Here is a 19946-nt window from a genome sequence, read left to right as displayed (position 1 = left end):
ATCTGGACGACTTGCTGATCCTGACGAACTCTCAAGATGTCCTCCTCAGTCATCTACAACTGACAGTAAACTTCCTACAAGCCCACGGGTGGCTCGTCAACTGTAAGAAGTCCTCGCTGGTCCCTGCTCGGGGCATGGTGCACCTGGGGGCACTGCTGGACACAAACAGTCAAAGACTGTTTCTGTCTCCAGATAAAGTCCTGAAGCTTCAGGACAGGATAAGATGCTTTCTCTCTTGCCCAAGAGTGTTGATACACTCGGCGATGCAAGTACTAGGCCTCATGGTGTCGGCGTTCAACATGGTAGAGTACGTGCAATTTCATTCCCGCCCTCTACAGAGGTTAATCCTTTCCAAGTGGGTTGGCCTGCCTCATCGGATCAGCTCTCAAATGATCTCCTTGACTTCGGAGGTTCGTCTGTCATTGACCTGGTGGCTACAGGACCAACAGTTGAGCAGGGTCTATCCCTTCTGGATTCCCAACTGGGTCCTCCTGACTACGGACGCCAGTCTGAGGGGTTGGGGCGCGGTGCTGGAGCAACACTCTCCCCAGGGTCGGTGGACCAGGGAGGAATCTCTCCCGATAAACATTCTGGAATTGCGGGCAGTGTTCAATGCTTTGACTCTTGCCCTGCCTCTGATACGGAACAGGCCCGTTCAAGTACAATCAGACAATGCCACCACGATGGCTTACATAAATCATCAAGGCGGCACTCGAAGCTGCATGGCAATGATGGAAGCGTCAAAAATCCTTTGGGCGGAACGCCATCTGCCAGCAATATCGGCAGTGTTCATACCGGGGGTCCTCAACTGGGAAGCGGACTTCCTCAGTCATCAGGATGTTCACACTGGAGAGTGGAGTCTTCATCCAGAAGTCTTTCAACTCCTAGTGGACAAGTGGGGCCTACCAGATGTAGACCTGATAGCATCTCGACACAATCACAAAGTTACGGTCTTCGGATCAAGAGCAAAGGATCCTCAAGCAGCATTCGTGGACGCACTGGCAATTCCATGGAACTTTTGGCTGCCCTACGTCTTCCCTCCAGTGTCACTCCTGCCCAGGGTACTACTGAAGCTCAAGCAATAAGGAGGAATACTACTGCTAGTCGCTCCAGCGTGGCCCAGACGGTATTGGTTCTCAGATCTACAGGGTCTATCGATAGTGTCCTCTTCTACTTCCTCAACACCAAGACCTCCTCGTTCAGGGCCCCTGTGTCTACCCGGACCTGGCCAGACTGGCTTTGACAACGTGGCTCTTGAAGCTTCACTCCTGAGGGCCAAAGGTTTCTCCAAGGCGGTTATCCAAACTATGCTAAAGGCCCGCAAACCGGCTGCACGGATTTAATATAGGGTCTGGAATTCTTACTTCACCTGGTGTGCTACTAAGAATTACGATGCTTACAAGTTTAGTACTTCCAAACTTCTGGCTTTTCTGCAACAAGGCCTGGATTTAGGATTTCACACATCTGCCTTGTCGGTGTGTTTTCAGAGAAAACGTGCGTCTATTCCTTACGTTCATACATTCACTCAGGGTGTACTGCAGATTCAGCCTCCCTGTGTCCCTCCTGTGGCTCCATGGGATCTGTCTGTTGTCCTGAATGCTCTGCAAGAGTCTCCGTTTGAACCTCTTGGGTCAGTGGACCTTAAATGGCTTACAGCTAAGGTCCTTTGCTTATTGGCTTTTGCCTCTGCCAGAAGGGTTTCGGACATGGGGGGTAATTCCAAGTTGATCGCAGCAGGAATTTAGTTAGCAATTGGGCAAAACCATGTGCACTGCAGGAGAGGCAGCTGTAACATGTGCAGAGAGAGTTAGATTTGGGTGGGTTATTTTATTTCTGTGCAGGGTAAATATTGGCTGCTTTATTTTTACACTGCAAATTAGATTGCAGATTGAACACACCCCACCCAAATCTAACTCTCTCTGCACATGTTAAATCTGCTTCCCCTGCAGTGCACATGGTTTTGCCCAATTGCTAACTAAATTCCTGCTGCGATCAACTTGGAATTACCCCCGTGGGCGCTTTGTCCTGTCGTCTGCCCTTTATGATATTTCATTGTGACCGCGCAGTTCTCCGAACTCGTCCTGGTTATTTGCCTAAGGTGGTGTCATCTTTTCACCTAAACCAAGAGATTGTGGTTCCGGCCTTCATCTCTTCTGACTTGTCCTCCAAAGACCGGTCTTTGGATGTGCTAAGGGCTCTCCGTGTTTATGTGGAGAGGACTGCCTCTGTCAGGAGATCAGATATACTTCTTTTGTACTTTTTGGTTTCCACAAACGTGGCTGGCCTGCAAATAAGTAAACCTTGACTAGGTGGATTAGAATGGTGATTGCACAAGCTTATTCGCAGGCTGGGCTCCCAGCTCTATTAAGGCCCATTCTACTCTGTCTGTTGGACCTTTTGGGCGGCCCGCCGTGTCGTGTCTGCAGAAAAATTGTGCAAGGCAGCTATGTGGTCCTTAGTGAACACGTTCATTTATGTTCTATGCCTTTGATACTTCCACCTCCCAGGATGCTTCCTATGGACGCTGGGTTCTCCTACCCGCTAAGGTGCGTCCCCTCCCTTGAGGAACTGCTTTAGGACATCCCCGATGTTTTCCCTGTGGAACACAGTGTACGCTGCTGCAGAAAAGGAGATTTATGGTAGACTTACCATGGTTAAATCTTTCTGCGAGATACACTGGGTTCCACAGGGCGCCCTCCCTGACGCACTTAGCTTCTTTGGGTTTGTATGGCATTAGCCGCTAGTCCCTTCTGTTGTGAGAACGTGGTTTTATGTGACTAACATCTGCCTTGTCTTTTACCTGCTTCTGTATTGGACTGGTTAACTAAGACTGAGCTCACAGTGCCTGGAGGCAGGTTTATATAGAGGAGGCCCCTCAATCCATCCCGGGACAGTCTAAAGCTTTAGCCTGTTGGTGCCTCTGGATTAAGATCCATCTCTACACCCCAATGTTTTCCCTGTGGAACCCAGTGTACCTCGCAGAAAGATTTAACCATGGTAAGTCTACCATAAATCTTCTTATCTCTAATTATACTATTGCTTTCTGTTGCAGCTGAATTTGTAATTGATATTGCAGAGAAGTCTACTACTTTCGACTCTTTTAAAGCTTCTTTGGAGAAAAATGGAGCAGAATTCACAGTAAGTGGTTTGGTCAGGTCTTCACTGTTGGGCATTTAAAAGTTATTCAGAAGCTAAGATATGTTTTGATTTGCATTTAAAATTGAAAAACTGCTAAAAAAGTAGGATTTAAGCTAACTTTCAGTGTGATATTTTTATAGCTGCTGCAGCTTGTGGTTTTAAAGCTGGCGTACTACTTAGATAAATACTGATGTGCCCCTTCCCCACGTCCGAGGGCTTCTTGATTTCTCTGTATCTCTCTCAGGAATGGGCAAGAATCTATTGAGAGGGTGATGTGAACATGTGGACCAATTGCAGGCAACGGTCAAGAAAGCAGCTTGTGGTTGATCCTCCCGTTTACATTTGCGTCACCTTTTTAAGTTTAGTTAAAAAAACTTAATTTGCTGATACAAAAGTGGCAGAGGTATGAGTAAAACACATCTGAAAATAATTTCCTTAAGGGTAGGGCAGCTTTAAGGGATAATATACAAAATCATAATAGGGGAGCTAATATAAAAAGCTGTCGACACTACAGGGTCTCAGAGGTAGAACCTTACTTTCACACATTATAATAATGCTATTTAAAGCATTTACCAGTATTTGCTTTACAACTCTAAACATGCTGCTTACCATTATTTTGGTAAATTTCTGACGCACAAAATGGTTATAGTGGCATTATTAAGAAGGTGTATTTGACCTCAGTGTCCTGTTGTGACTGTTGACATTTTGGGGCTCATTCAGGTGTGGTCAGAGTTGCTATCACTTCTACTTGCTTGGAATCAGCAGTGATAGCGCTGTATGGTAATGCAGCAGGAGACATGTATTACAAGATGACACCTCCTGCTGAAGTAGTGATCCGTCCTAGGACTCAGTGTCTGGTCTCTCACCCACCATTGGACGGCTTGCGGCATTTATGGTGCTGCGCCATCTGTCGCATAGCCCAGGAAATCTCTATCCTGCGATGGAGATCTGACCTGTTACGCCCTATTTTTACAAACAGAGGTTGTAGCCGCCCCCGAACAGCAATAGACTGTCAGTCACTCATTCTGCTGCTCTGCATCCTATGTTGCGGGACCCATTTGCGCACTTGCAAAATACTGAAAATCAGTCCTTTGCAATGACTGGTGCAGTTGTAACTGCACCTGAATGACTTCCCTTAATTGTTTAATTCACACACCCAACCCTTTACAAGTGTGTGTGTGTGTGTGTGGTGGTGTGTGTGTGTGTGTGTCTAAAGGTTTTGTACCTTTTTATAACACGAGTGAGACAGTCATTTTTCAGGATATTCTTATACTCTATTGCACTTTTAAACTCAAACTATATTTCCAGTACGTTTATGAATTTCATTTGTTTGCAGGATTCTCTTATTAGCAATTTATTGCGTTTGATTCAGACCATGAGGCCACCAACAAAACCATCAACAAGCAAAGGTTTGTGTAATCTTTCATTCTTTATACTGCATTGTCCTCCTGTCTCATCACTGCAGTGCTGATAAATGAGCATTTGGCAATTTCTCTGGCAGCACGGCTGGTGGAAACTGGAATATGGGATTGCCGATGGGGTCCTAGGAACTGCCAATTAAAATAACAACTGTAACTTTAAAGGGCCCCATACACTTAACCTCCCGGCAGCCCCGCTGGTAAGATAGTATTAGATATATTGCATGCAGTTTTTTTTGCATACAATGTATCTTTTACTATCTTATCTATTTACTGCGGGATCTGACATATCACAAGTGCAGCACTCGTGATATGTCGGATCTAGGGGGATCCGATGCCCACGGGAACGCGGATTGGATCGGGGGAAAAGCACCCCAAAAATGCCCGATTACACCCAATATATTGGGCCGAATGCCCGAATTGGGCTGAAATCGGGAATAATCGGCCTAGTGTATGGGGTCCTTTAGACTAAGCTCTTCCCCCTCTGCAACTACCAACAGGCCAGTGCGTTTTAAGTTCCTGTAGGCGTGAGCATGTTTTCAGTGGGCTGTGGTGTCAGCCCCATGTTAGTTAGATCTTATTAATTTGTAACTTTTGTATTTTGTATGGATACTGTTTGCTGCTTGCGGCAGTGTACAGCGGTAGTGCAGCAGCTCCAGAGAGTTGAGGCCGGCTTGCTGTTATTCTGCCTCGGCGGGGATTTAGCTGACCGGTGGTTGCTCCCCTGATAGCGTTCTGGTCTCTGTTAGGTTCTCTGAGTTCATCTATACTACATCTTATTAGTTCTAGGGTCACAGCCTTGGCTACAGCGGCTCTTCGAGCCCTCTGGTTTAGATCTTGGCAAGTCCAAACAGACTATAGAGGCTCAGCCTTTTACAGGTAACATCCTATTTGGTCCTGAACTAGACAAATGGATTTCTCTGAGGACGGGTGGTAAATCTACCTTCTTGCGTTCAGCTGCTCTGACTCCCCAGCGTACCTATGCCGGTCCCTCCTTTCGACCCTCGCGGTTCTTTTGGTATCGTGCCAGTGGATCTGCCACGTCTGTCAGAGACAGGCGAGGCAGAGGTCACCAGCAGCTAGAGGTCGCCTGCCTACAAGCATGATGGTCTCCCTTCCCACCTCCGTCTTTCCACAGTGGGTGCCCACCTCCTGCACTTTCAGGAGGTTTGGTTCAAAACAACAAAGGATGTGTGGGTTCGAAATCTGGTGTCAAGGGGTTACAAGATAGATTGCCAGATTCTCCGCCTGTGTAGTTTTCACTGCAGACCTTCCCATCTCCGCACAGAAACGGGTAGTTCTTCAGTAAACCGTTCCAGTAACCAGTGCATCAATGTCTGCAGGTGTTCTACTCCAGTCAGTTTTTAGTTCCGAAGTCGGACGGATCAGTCAGACCCATTCCTCAACCTCAAATCGTTACGCCTTTCCTTGACATTCTACCAGTTCAAGATGACGATAATTCTATATCTGGACGACCTGTTGATCAAGGCTCAGTTGAAACGGGCTCTTTGGGAACATATCTCTCTAGCCCACTGATTCCTGATCCATTAAAGTTGGATTGTCAATTTCAAGAAATGCAATCTTCCATCTCAACGTCTTCAGTTTCTGGGAATGATTCTGGGCACGACATCGCAACATGTTTTTCTCCTGCCATATAAGGTTCATGATAATTAGCAGACAGTTTGACTAGTACTCAATGCACAGCTGCATCCACCGGTTGAGGAAGATGGTGGCCTCTTTTGAAGCTCTTCGATTCGGCAGGTTTCACTCATTCCTTCCAGTTGGATCTCCTGACACAATGGTACAGTTCTCCTCTGCAGATGCATTGAATGGTACGGCTATCGCCTCAGACCCGAGTCTCACTACTGTGGTGGCTTCAACCTCACAATCTAAATGCAGGCCGGCCTTTGGGACTGGGTTGCTCTGACCAGACGCCATCCTCAGAGGCTGGGGAGCGGTCATTCTGGACAACCAGTTTCAAGGTTGTTGGTCACGTCGGGAGCAGAGGCTGCACATCAAAATGCTGGAGCTTCAGGTTGTCTACAATGATCTGCGAGAGGTGGCTCAGCTGCTCCGGGCAAGGGCAGTTCGAGTTCAGTTGGACAACGTGACAGCCATCGCCTACATAAATTGCCAAGGAAGCACCCGAAGCCGCAAGACTATGCACGGGGTCGCTCGGGTGGGTGCAGCTTCAGGATGTGATGCATCCGGCATTGTTCATTCCAGGAGTGGACAGCTGGAAGCAAACTACCTCAGTCGTCAGGACCTACATCCAGGAGAATGGGCCCTACATCCGGATGTGTTTCAGCAGTTGGTCCAGTGTTGGGGTTGCCCGTAGGTCAATATGATGGCCTCCTGGCTTAATCGTCAACTGCCCAGGTACGTCTCCAGAACATGGGATCCAGCAACGAAGGCAGTTTCCCTGGCAGTACATCCTTGTCTTACCTGTTTCCTCCTTGTCCCCTTCTTCAAGTGCTTGAGCGCATCATACGTGAACCCTCCATGGTCATTTTGGTGGCCCCAGATTGGCCTTGATGGGCATGGCCCTTCTGTCTGAGGTCCAGACCTTCCTCCAGGGTGTTCACCGGGTCCAGCTGCCTTATGTCCCACTCACGGCCCCATGGGACTTAACCACTTGCCTGGCATGGTCGCATCCGAAGCGACTATGCCTGCAAGTACTTTATCTGACCTGGTCGCACAGGATGCGACCAGTCAGATAAACAGTGTTAGCAGCGGCAGGGAAGGGAAACTTCCATCCGCTGCTGCTCTCAGAGGGACCGGAAGGTCCCTCTGCCTTCCACCCCCCAATGTTGCCATTCATTGCTGATTGGGCAGCACGGCAGGATCCCCCACCCCCGACGGTTGCAGACAATAGCAGCCGCTGGTAAGTGTAAATCGTTGCCCCAGACCCGACACCCCCCCCCCCCCTGTGAACCTGGCAGCTGTTTTTTTTAAACTAAAATCATTTTGGATAGCATTAAATTCATGTTCTTCGTTGATGGTAGGGTGGTGCTCTGTACACCAGCTGTTTTTTTGCCTACAGTGGTTTCTGTTTTCCACATTTAATCAGCAGATTGTGGTTCCAGTCTTGGCAGGGGACTCTGGATCTCACCTTTCCCTGGATATTCTTTGTGCTCTTCGAATTTACGTAAACCATACGGCCAGTTTACATACAGTGGGGTAGATGTAAGAATAGTCGATATGGGAGAGAAGTGGCATCAGTGCACGTTATGTGTACTGATACTGCTTCTCTCCCATGTATTAATGCACCGATGCGTGCTATGCGCCAAAGTATGAACGGTCAGTTGCACTGACTGTTCCAACAGTTGCAGGTGTCGTTGTCCATTCACATCGCTGTCCCTGGCTGTGGCGGCTGCCGGCTCTTGTGAGAGTAGCCAGATTTCTCTATCGTCCTAGTGGATGCTGGGGTTCCTGAAAGGACCATGGGGAATAGCGGCTCCGCAGGAGACAGGGCACAAAAAGTAAAGCTTTTTCCGATCAGGTGGTGTGCACTGGCTCCTCCCCCTATGACCCTCCTCCAGACTCCAGTTAGATTTTTGTGCCCGGCCGAGAAGGGTGCAATCTAGGTGGCTCTCCTAAAGAGCTGCTTAGAAAAAGTTTAGCTTAGGTTTTTTATTTTACAGTGATTCCTGCTGGCAACAGGATCACTGCAGCGAGGGACTGAGGGGAGAAGGAGTCAACTCACCTGCGTGCAGGATGGATTGGCTTCTTGGCTACTGGACATCAAGCTCCAGAGGGACGATCACAGGTACAGCCTGGATGGTCACCGGAGCCACGCCGCCGGCCCCCTTGCAGATGCTGAAGTCAGAAGAGGTCCAGAATCGGCGGCTGAAGACTCCTCAGTCTTCTAAAGGTAGCGCACAGCACTGCAGCTGTGCGCCATTTTCCTCTCAGCACACTTCACACGGCAGTCACTGAGGGTGCGGGGCGCTGGGAGGGGGGCGCCCTGGGAGGCAAAATGATTACCTATAAAGGCTAAAAATACCTCACATATAGCCCTAGAGGCTATATGGAGATATTTAACCCCTGCCTAATTTTTCTAAATAGCGGGAGACGAGCCCGCCAGAAAAGGGGCGGGGCCTATCTCCTCAGCACACGGCGCCATTTCCTCTCACAGCTCCGCTGGTCAGGACGGCTCCCAAGTCTCTCCCCTGCACTGCACTACAGAAACAGGGTAAAACAGAGAGGGGGGGGCACATTTATGGCGATATTTTGATATAACAAAGCAGCTATAAGGAAGCACTTATTATAAGGCTATCCCTGATATATATATAGCGCTTTTGGTGTGTGCTGGCAAACTCTCCCTCTGTCTCCCCAAAGGGCTAGTGGGTCCTGTCTTCGTTAGGAGCATTCCCTGTGTGTCTGCTGTGTGTCGGTACGTGTGTGTCGACATGTATGAGGACGATATTGGTGTGGAGGCGGAGCAATTGCCAAATATGAGGATGTCACCCCCTAGGGAGTCGACACCGGAATGGATGCCTTTATTTATGGAACTACGGGATAGTGTCAACACGCTAAAGCAGTCGTTTGACGACATGAAGCGGCCGGACAATCAATTAGTGCCTGTCCAGGCGACTCAAACACCGTCAGGGGCTGTGAAACGCCCTTTGCCTCAGTCGGTCGACACAGACCCAGACACAGGCGATGACTCCAGTGGTGACGGTGACGAATCAACCGTATTTTCCAGTAGGGCCACACGTTATATGATTTTGGCAATGAAGGAGGCGTTACATTTAGCTGATACTACAGGTACCACTAAACAGGGTATTATGTGGGGTATGAAAAAACTACCTATAGTTTTTCCTGAATCAGAAGAATTAAATGACGTGTGTAATGAAGCGTGGGTTGCCCCTGATAAAAAGCTGATAATTTCAAAGAAATTATTGGCATTATACCCTTTCCCGCCAGAGGTTAGGGAGCGCTGGGAAACACCTCCTAGGGTGGACAAGGCGCTAACACGCTTATCTAAACAAGTGGCGTTACCCTCTCCTGAGACGGCCGCACTTAAAGATCCATCAGATAGGAGGATGGAAAATATCCAAAAAAGTATATACACACATGCAGGTGTTATACTACGACCAGCTGTAGCGACTGCCTGGATGGGCAGTGCTGGGGTAGTTTGGTCAGAGTCCCTGATTGAAAATATTGATACCCTGGACAGGGACAATATTTTACTGTCGTTAGAACAAATAAAGGATGCATTTCTTTATATGCGTGATGCACAGAGGGATATCTGCACACTGGCATCACGGGTAAGTGCTATGTCCATTTCGGCCAGAAGAGCTTTATGGACGCGACAGTGGACAGGCGATGCGGATTCAAAACGGCATATGGAAGTTTTGCCGTATAAAGGGGAGGAGTTATTTGGAGTCGGTCTATCAGATTTGGTGGCCACGGCTACAGCCGGGAAATCCACCTTTCTACCTCAAGTCACTCCCCAACAGAAAAAGGCACCGACTTTTCAACCGCAGCCCTTTCGTTCCTTTAAAAATAAGAGAGCAAAGGGCTATTCATATCTGCCACGAGGCAAAGGTCGAGGGAAGAGACAGCAACACGCAGCTCCTTCCCAGGAACAGAAGCCCTCCCCGGCTTCTACAAAAGCCTCAGCATGACGCTGGGGCTTCTCAAGCGGACTCGGGGACGGTGGGCGGTCGTCTCAAAAATTACAGCGCGCAGTGGGCTCACTCGCAGGTAGATCCCTGGATCCTGCAGATAATATCTCAAGGGTACAGGTTGGAATTAGAGACGGATCCACCTCGCCGTTTCCTGAAGTCTGCTTTACCAACGTCCCCCTCCGAAAGGGAGACGGTTTTGGAAGCCATTCACAAGCTGTACTCTCAGCAGGTGATAGTCAAGGTACCTCTTCTACAACAAGGGAAGGGGTATTATTCCACTCTTTTTGTGGTACCGAAGCCGGATGGCTCGGTAAGGCCTATTCTAAATCTGAAGTCCTTGAACCTGTACATAAAGAAGTTCAAGTTCAAAATGGAGTCACTCAGAGCAGTGATAGCGAACCTGGAAGAGGGGGACTTTATGGTATCCTTGGACATCAAGGATGCGTATCTCCACGTTCCAATTTACCCCTCACACCAGGGGTACCTCAGGTTCGTTGTACAAAACTGTCACTATCAGTTTCAGACGCTGCCGTTCGGATTGTCCACGGCACCTCGGATCTTTACAAAGGTAATGGCCGAGATGATGATTCTTCTTCGAAGAAAAGGCGTATTAATTATCCCATACTTGGACGATCTCCTAATAAGGGCGAGGTCCAGAGAACAGCTAGAGATGGGATTAGCACTGTCTCAAGAAGTGCTAAAACAGCACGGGTGGATTCTGAATATTCCAAAATCCCAGTTAATGCCGACAACTCGTCTGCTGTTCCTAGGGATGATTCTGGACACGGTTCAGAAAAAGGTTTTTCTCCCGGAGGAAAAAGCCAAGGAGTTATCCGAGCTTGTCAGGAACCTCCTAAAACCAGGAAAGGTGTCTGTACATCAATGCACAAGAGTCCTGGGAAAAATGGTGGCTTCTTACGAAGCAATTCCATTCGGCAGATTCCACGCAAGAATTTTCCAAAGGGATCTGTTGGACAAATGGTCAGGGTCGCATCTTCAGATGCACCTACGGATAACCCTGTCTCCAAGGACAAGGGTGTCTCTTCTGTGGTGGTTGCAGAGTCCTCATCTATTGGAGGGCCGCAGATTCGGCATACAGGATTGGATCCTGGTGACCACGGACGCCAGCCTGAGAGGCTGGGGAGCAGTCACACAAGGAAGAAACTTCCAGGGAGTATGGACAAGCCTGGAAACGTCTCTTCACATAAACATTCTGGAACTAAGAGCAATATACAATGCTCTAAGCCAGGCAGAACCTCTGCTTCAGGGAAAACCGGTGTTGATCCAGTCGGACAACATCACGGCAGTCGCCCATGTGAACAGACAGGGCGGCACAAGAAGCAGGAGTGCAATGGCAGAAGCTGCAAGGATTCTTCGCTGGGCAGAGAATCATGTGATAGCACTGTCAGCAGTGTTCATCCCGGGAGTGGACAACTGGGAAGCAGACTTCCTCAGCAGACACGATCTTCACCCGGGAGAGTGGGGACTTCATCCAGAAGTCTTCCACATGCTGGTAACCCGTTGGGAAAGACCAATGGTGGACATGATGGCGTCTCGCCTCAACAAAAAACTGGACAGGTATTGCGCCAGGTCAAGAGATCCGCAGGCAATAGCTGTGGACGCGCTGGTAACGCCTTGGGTGTACCAGTCGGTGTATGTGTTTCCTCCTCTGCCTCTCATACCAAAAGTATTGAGAATTATACGGCAAAGAGGCGTAAGAACGATACTAGTGGTTCCGGATTGGCCAAGAAGGACTTGGTACCCGGAACTTCAAGAGATGATCACGGAAGATCCGTGGCCTCTACCTCTAAGGAGGGACTTGCTTCAGCAGGGTCCCTGTCTGTTTCAAGACTTACCGCGGCTGCGTTTGACGGCATGGCGGTTGAACGCCGGATCCTAATGGAAAAAGGCATGCCGGAAGAAGTCATTCCTACTTTGATTAAAGCAAGGAAAGAAGTAACCGTGCAACATTATCACCGAATTTGGCGAAAATATGTTGCGTGGTGCGAAGATCGGAGTGCTCCGACGGAGGAATTTCAACTGGGTCGATTCCTACATTTCCTGCAATCAGGATTGTCTATGGGTCTCAAATTGGGATCTATTAAGGTTCAAATTTCGGCCCTGTCGATTTTCTTTCAAAAAGAATTGGCTTCAGTCCCTGAAGTCCAGACCTTTGTTAAGGGAGTGCTGCATATACAGCCCCCTGTGGTGCCTCCAGTGGCACCGTGGGATCTCAATGTAGTTTTGGATTTTCTAAAATCTCATTGGTTTGAACCACTAAATAAGGTGGATTTGAAATATCTCACTTGGAAAGTGACCATGCTTCTAGCCCTGGCTTCTGCCAGGAGAGTGTCAGAATTGGCAGCTTTATCTTACAAAAGCCCATATCTGATTTTCCATTCGGACAGGGCAGAACTGCGGACTCGTCCGCATTTTCTCCCTAAGGTGGTGTCAGCATTTCATCTGAACCAGCCTATTGTAGTGCCTGCGGCTACAAGTGACTTGGAGGACTCCAAGTTACTGGACGTTGTCAGAGCATTAAAAATATATATTGCAAGAACAGCTGGAGTCAGAAAATCTGACTCGTTGTTTATATTGTATGCACCCAACAAGATGGGTGCTCCTGCGTCTAAGCAGACGATTGCTCGTTGGATCTGTAGCACAATCCAACTGGCACATTCTGTGGCAGGCCTGCCACAGCCTAAATCTGTAAAGGCCCACTCCACAAGGAAGGTGGGCTCATCTTGGGCGGCTGCCCGAGGGGTCTCGGCATTACAACTTTGCCGAGCAGCTACGTGGTCAGGGGAGAACACGTTTGTAAAATTTTACAAATTTGATACTCTGGCTAAGGAGGACCTGGAGTTCTCTCATTCGGTGCTGCAGAGTCATCCGCACTCTCCCGCCCGTTTGGGAGCTTTGGTATAATCCCCATGGTCCTTTCAGGAACCCCAGCATCCACTAGGACGATAGAGAAAATAAGATTTTACTTACCGATAAATCTATTTCTCGGAGTCCGTAGTGGATGCTGGGCGCCCATCCCAAGTGCGGATTATCTGCATAAATTGTACATAGTTATTGTTAACTAATTCGGGTTATTGTTGTAGGAAGCCATCTTTCAGAGGCTCCGCTGTTATCATACTGTTAACTGGGTTTAGATCACAAGTTGTACGGTGTGATTGGTGTGGCTGGTATGAGTCTTACCCGGGATTCAAAATCCTCCCTTATTGTGTACGCTCGTCCGGGCACAGTACCTAACTGGAGTCTGGAGGAGGGTCATAGGGGGAGGAGCCAGTGCACACCACCTGATCGGAAAAAGCTTTACTTTTTGTGCCCTGTCTCCTGCGGAGCCGCTATTCCCCATGGTCCTTTCAGGAACCCCAGCATCCACTACGGACTCCGAGAAATAGATTTATCGGTAAGTAAAATCTTATTTTCGCACATGTGCTCTGGAGCCGGCCGGGAGAGAGACAAAGCGCATCAGCAATGTTTGTGTCTCAAGTACTAATGTGTGTGTTTATATAATACGGCTGTATTGTCCAGTTTAGTCTGCATAAAATAGCTGTGTAATCTTTTCGCTATGTACTGTAACTTCATTTTATACATAGGATCTCAGTTTGTCTTCTTTATTTTAACATTTAGAAGCATTGGTTAAGCCCAAAAATGAAAAAGAAAAGATTAAAGAATTATTTCCAGCGCTTTGCCGACCAGATAATCCCAGTGTTCGAGTAAGTACTATTATTATTATTATTATTATTATTATTATTATAGACACTTAATTGTCTGTGCATCAACTGAGGGAGGTTGTTGGATTTCACTGATTTGTGTTTTTCTGTGGCAAGCAGTGTTACACAAGTTGGCGATATTTTATATAGCCTAATGTATTCTCTTATATATCCCAAATAAAAATATAATAAAATGTTTTTGTGTGTAAATCTCAGTGTCTATATACATACATTTTTACATCGCAATTTAAAGAAATAAAATTGTAACAATGTCTGTAATGGTGACATTTTTAGGCATTTTCAACTTGGATGTATAGTTTATAGGGTACCTAAACTGACTTGGCTATTTTTAGAATGTTTGTTCCGGGACACACAAACTACTTAACCGGTTTTTTTTGTTGTTTTTTTTTGACAAAGCTTTTAATATTTTATTCTGTGTATATATGGGAATACGGTAAGATATATAAAATGTTGCCAACGTGTGTAACACTGCTTGTCAAGTAAGAATAAAAAAAGTGTATTTTTATGTGTGTGAATATATAATACAGTATATGGCATATGTCGAGTCACCTCTACTTGCCCCTCTCTGCTGCTATGCCCCGCCCCATGCCATCAAGCAGTATATACACATACATACTGTACATCGCCAGCACAGATGGTGTAATGGCTAGCATTACTGCCTCACAGCACTGAGGTAAAAAAAAATATATACAGGTTGAGTATCCCATATCCAAATATTCGGAAATACAGAATATTCCGAAATACGGACTTTTATGAGTGAGAGTGAGATAGTGAAACCTTTGTTTTTTGATGGCTCAAACTACTTGGTACACAAACTTTGTTTAATACACAAAGTTATTAAAAATATTGTATTAAATGATCTTCAGGATGTGTGTATAAGGTGTATATGAAACATAAATTAATTGTGTGAATGTATACACACTTTGTTTAATGCACAAGGTTATAAATAATGTCTAAAATAACCTTCAGGCTGTGTATATAAGGTGTATATGTAACATAAATGCATTCTGTGCTTATATTTAGGTCCCATCACCATGATATCTCATTATGGTATGCAATTATTCCAAAATACGGAAAAATCCCATATCCAAAATACCTCTGGTCCCAAGCATTTTGGATAAGGGATACTCAACCTGTATACACCCTAGTGTGTTTGGTTATTTACATGTGGTAGGGAATATAGATTGTAAGCCCACTGGGGCAGGGGGCTGATGTGAATGGACAAATATTCTCTGTAAAACGCATCTGATTGTGTGTGCTATATAAATAACTGATAATACATATATATTTCTCTAACGTCCTAGTGGATGCTGGGGACTCCGTCAGGACCATGGGGATTAGCGGGCTCCGCAGGAGACAGGGCACATCTAAAAAGCTTTTTAGGTCACATGGTGTGTACTGGCTCCTCCCCCTATGACCCTCCTCCAAGCCTCAGTTAGGTTTTTGTGCCCGTCCGAGAAGGGTGCAAACTGGATGGCTCTCTTAAGGAGCTATTTAGTAAAGTTTTTTTTTAGGTTTCTAATCAGTGATTCCTGCTGGCGACAGGATCACTGCAACGAGGGACTTAGGGGAGAGACTGGCAACTCACCTGCGTGCAGGAGGATTGAAGTCTTAGGCTACTGGACACTGAGCTCCAGAGGGAGTCGGAACACAGGTCAGCCTGGGGTTCGTCCCGGAGCCGCGCCGCCGATCCCCCTTACAGACGCTGAAGAAAGACGGCGGAACGGAGGTCCGGAAACAGGCGGCAGAAGACTTCACAGTCTTCAGAGAGGTAGCGCACAGCACTGCAGCTGTGCGCCATTGTTGTCACACGGCTCACTGACACGGTCACGGAGGGTGCAGGGCGCTGCTGGGGGCGCCCTGGGCAGCAATATAAATACCTATTTGGCAAATAAATACATCACATATAGCCATTAAGGCTATATGTATGTATTTTAACCCAGGCCAGTTATTAAAAAACCGGGAGGAAAAGCCCGCCGAAAAGGGGGCGGAGCTTATTCTCCTCAGCACTCAGCGCCATTTTCCTGATCAGCTCCGCTGGTGAGGAAGGCTCCCACTCTCCCCTGCACTGCACTACAGAAACAGGGTTAAAAGAGAAGGGGGGCATAAATTGGCGATATAATGATATATTAAGAGCGCATATATAGAAACAACACCTTCTAGGGTTGTTATATACATTATAGCGCTTTTGGTGTGTGCTGGCAAACTCTCCCTCTGTCTCCCCAAAGGGCTAGTGGGTCCTGTCCTCTATCAGAGCATTCCCTGTGTGTGTGCTGTATGTCGGTACGTGTGTGTCGACATGTATGAGGAAAATGTTGGTGAGGAGGCGGAGCAAATTGCCTGTAATGTTGATGTCACTCTCTAGGGAGTCGACACCGGAATGGATGGTCTACTTATGGAATTACAAGACGGTTGACGACATGAGATGGCCGGCGGACAAATTTAGTACCGGTCCAGGCGTCTCAGACACCGTCAGGGGCTTGTAAAAACGCCCATTTACCTCAGTCGGTCGACAGACACAGACATGGACACTGACCCCAGTGTCGACGGTGAAGAAACATACGTAATTTTCCTTTAGGGCCACGAGTTACATGTTAAGGGCAATGAAGGAGCTGTTACATATTTCTGATACTACAAGTACCACAAATAAGGGTATTTTGTAGGGTGTGAATAAACTACTTGTAGTTTTGCCTGAATCAGATAAATTAAATGAAGTGTGTGATGATACGTGGGGTTCCTCCGATAGAAAGTTATGGGCGGTATACCCTTTCCCGCCAGAAGTAAGGGCGAGTTGGGAAACACACCTTAGGGTGGATAAGGCGCTCACACGCTTATAAAAACATGGCGTTACCGTCTCTAGATACGGCCGCCCTCAAGAAGCCAGCTGATAGGAAGCTGAAAAATATCATGACAGTATATACACACATACTGGTGTTATACTACGACCAGCAATCGCCTCAGCCTGGATGTGCAGCGCTGAGGGGGCTTGGTCGGATTTCCTGACTGAAAATTTTGATACCCTTGACAGGGACAAGATTTTATTGACTATAGAGCATTTTAAGGATGCATTTCTATATATGCGTGATGCGCAGAGGGATATTTGCATTCTGGCATCAAGAGTAAATGTGATTTACATATCTGCCAGACGAAGACACGACAGTGGTCAGGTGAGGCAGATTCCAGACGGCATGTGGAAGTATTGCCGTATAAAGGGGCGGTCCATCGGACCTGATGGCCATGGCAACAGCTGAAAAATCCACTTTTTGTTACCCCGAATCACATATCGGCAAAAAAGGACACAGTCTTTTCAGTCTCAGTCCTTTCGTCCCCATAGGGGCAGGCGGGCAAAGGCCAGTCATATCTGCCCAGGGGTAGAGGAAAGGGAAGAAGACTGCAGCAAGCAGCCCATTCCCAGGAACAGAAGCCCCTCACAGCTTCTGCCAAGTCCGCAGCATAACGCTGGGGCCGTACAAGCGGACTCAGGTGCGGTAGGGGGTCATCTCAAGAGTTTCAGTACGCAGGGGGCTCACTCGCAAGGGAACTCCGGGATCCTACATGTAGTATCCCAGGTGTACATTGGAAATTCGAGACATCTCCCCCTCACACAATTCACAGGCTGTATTCCCAGCAGGTGATAATCAAAGTACCCCTCTTACAACATGGAAGGGGGTAGTATTCCACACTATATTGTGGTACTGAAGCCAACCGGCTCGGTGAGATCTGAAATATTTGAACACTTACATACAAGCGTTCAAATCAAGATGGAGTCACTCAGAGCAGTGATAGCGAACCAGGAAGAAGGGGACGATATGGTGTCACTGGATATCAGGGACGCTTACCTACAGGTCCAAATTTGCCCTTCTCACCAAGGGTACTTCAGGTTCCTGGTACAGAACTGTCACTATCAGTTCAGACGCTGCCGTTTGGGTTGTCCACGGCGCCCCGGGTCTTTACCAAGGTAATGGCCGGAATGATGATTTTTCTTAAAAGGAAACATGGACGCTTTCCTGATAAGGGCAAGGTCCAGAGAACAGTTGGAGGTCGGAGTAGCACTATCTTAAGTAGTTCTACGTCAGCACGAGTGGATTCTAAATATTCCAAAATCGCAGCTTTTTCCGATGACACGTCTACTGTTCATAGGGATGATTCTGGACACAGTCCAGAAAAACGTGTTTCTCCCAGTGGAGAAAGCCAGGGAGTTATCCGAGCTAATCGGGATCCTCCTAAAACCAGGAAAAGTGTCAGTGCATCATTGCACAAGAGTCCTGGTAAAAATGGTGGCTTATTACGAAGCAATTCCATTCGGCAGATTTCCCGCAAGAACTCTTCGGTGGGATCTGCTGGACAAATGGTCCGGATCGCATCCTCAGATGCATCAGCGGATAACCCTATATCCAAGGACAAGGGTGTCTCTCCTGTGGTGATTACAGAGTGCTCATCTTCTAGAGGGCCGCAGATTTGGCATTCAGGATTGGATGCCGGTGACCACGGAGGCCAGCCTGAGAGGCTGGAGAACAGTCACACAGGGAAAAAATTTCCAGGGAAGTGTGATTAAGTCTGGAGAATTCTCTCTGCATAAATAAGCTTAGAGCAAATTTATAAGGCTCTAGACTTAGCAAGACCTCTGCTTCAAGGTCAGCCGGTATTGATCCAGTGGGATAACATCACGGCAGTCGCCCACGTAAACAGAAAGGGCGGCACAAGAAGCAGGAGGGCAGTGACAAAACTGCAAGGATTTTTCGCTAGGCGGAAAATCATGTGATAGCACTGTCAGCAGTGTTCTTTCCGGGAGTGGACGACTGGGAAGCAGACTTCCTCAGCAGGCATGACCTCCACCCGGGAGAGTGGAAACTTCATAGGGAAGTTTTTCAGCATGATTGTGGACCGTTGGCAAAGACCAAAGGTGGACATGATAGCGTCCCGCCCGAAAAACGGGACAGGTATTCCGCCAGGTCATGAGACCTTCAGGCGATAGCTGTGGATGTTCTGGTAACACCGTGGGTGTACCAGTCAGTGTATGGGTTCCCTCCTCTGTTTCTCATAACCAAGGTATTGAGAATTATAAGACATAGAGGAGTATGAACTATACTAGTGGCTCCGGATGGGCCAAGAGGGACTTGGTACCCGGAGCTTCAAGAGATGCTCACAGAGGACTAAGGGCCTGGGGAGCTAAGAAGGGACTTGCTTCAGCAAGTACCATGTCTTTTCCAAGAATTACCGCGGCTGCGTTTGACGGCATGGCGGTTGAATACCGGATTCTGAAGGGAAAAAGGCATTCCATAAGAGGTCATACCTACCTTGGTCAAAGCCAGGAAGGAGGTGACCGCACAATGTCATCACCACATGTGGTGAAAATATGTTGCGTGGGTAAGGCCAGGAAGGCTCCACGAAGGAAATTCAACTAGGTCGATTCTGCACTTCCTGAAAACAGGAGTGTTTTGAGCCTCAAATTGGGGTTCATTAAGATTTAAATTTCGGCCCTGTAGATTTTCTTCCAGAAAAAATTGACTTCAGTTCCTGAAGTCCAGATTGTAAAGGGTGTTTTCCATATACAGTTCTTTTGTGCCTCTAGGGGCACCGTGAGATCTCAACATAGTGTTGGGATTCCTTAAAATCATATTGGTTTGAACCGCTCAAATCTGTGGATTTGAAATATCTCACATGGAAAGTGACCATGCTGTTGACCAATATCTCACATGGAAAGTGACCATGTTGTTAGTCCTGGCCTCGGCCAGGCGATTGTCAAAAAGAATGGGCGGTTTTGTTTTACAAAAGCCCATATTAGAATTTTCCATTTGAACAGGGCAGAACTGGGACTCGTCTCCAGTTTCTTCCTAAAGGGGTGTCAGCGTTGTCACCTGAAACAACCTATTGTGGTGCCTGCGGCTACTGGGGACTTGGAGGACTCCAAGTTACTAGACGTTGTCAGGGCCCTAAAAATATATATATATATATATATATATATATATATATATATATATATATATATATATATATATATATATATATAT

The 19946-nt window shown here is 47.3% G+C and overlaps 1 protein-coding gene across 2 annotated transcripts in view; it reads left to right on the top strand.

Moving 5' to 3' along the window:
• Positions 1 to 19946, top strand: part of DHX8 (DEAH-box helicase 8) — a 121947-nt gene that overhangs the window by 8684 nt on the left and 93317 nt on the right. For both annotated transcript variants that reach the window (XM_063960103.1, XM_063960102.1), the window contains exons 3-5: positions 3053 to 3138; positions 4475 to 4547; positions 13832 to 13917. In XM_063960103.1, coding sequence (XP_063816173.1) covers positions 3053 to 3138; positions 4475 to 4547; positions 13832 to 13917 — 245 coding nt within the window. The remainder of the gene's footprint in view (positions 1 to 3052; positions 3139 to 4474; positions 4548 to 13831; positions 13918 to 19946) is intronic.

Source organism: Pseudophryne corroboree, chromosome 3 (genome assembly GCF_028390025.1).
Source record: "Pseudophryne corroboree isolate aPseCor3 chromosome 3, aPseCor3.hap2, whole genome shotgun sequence".
Classification (NCBI taxonomy): Eukaryota; Metazoa; Chordata; class Amphibia; order Anura; family Myobatrachidae; genus Pseudophryne; species Pseudophryne corroboree.
Note: the sequence above shows the minus strand (reverse complement) of the source record. Positions and strands in the feature narration are given on the sequence as shown.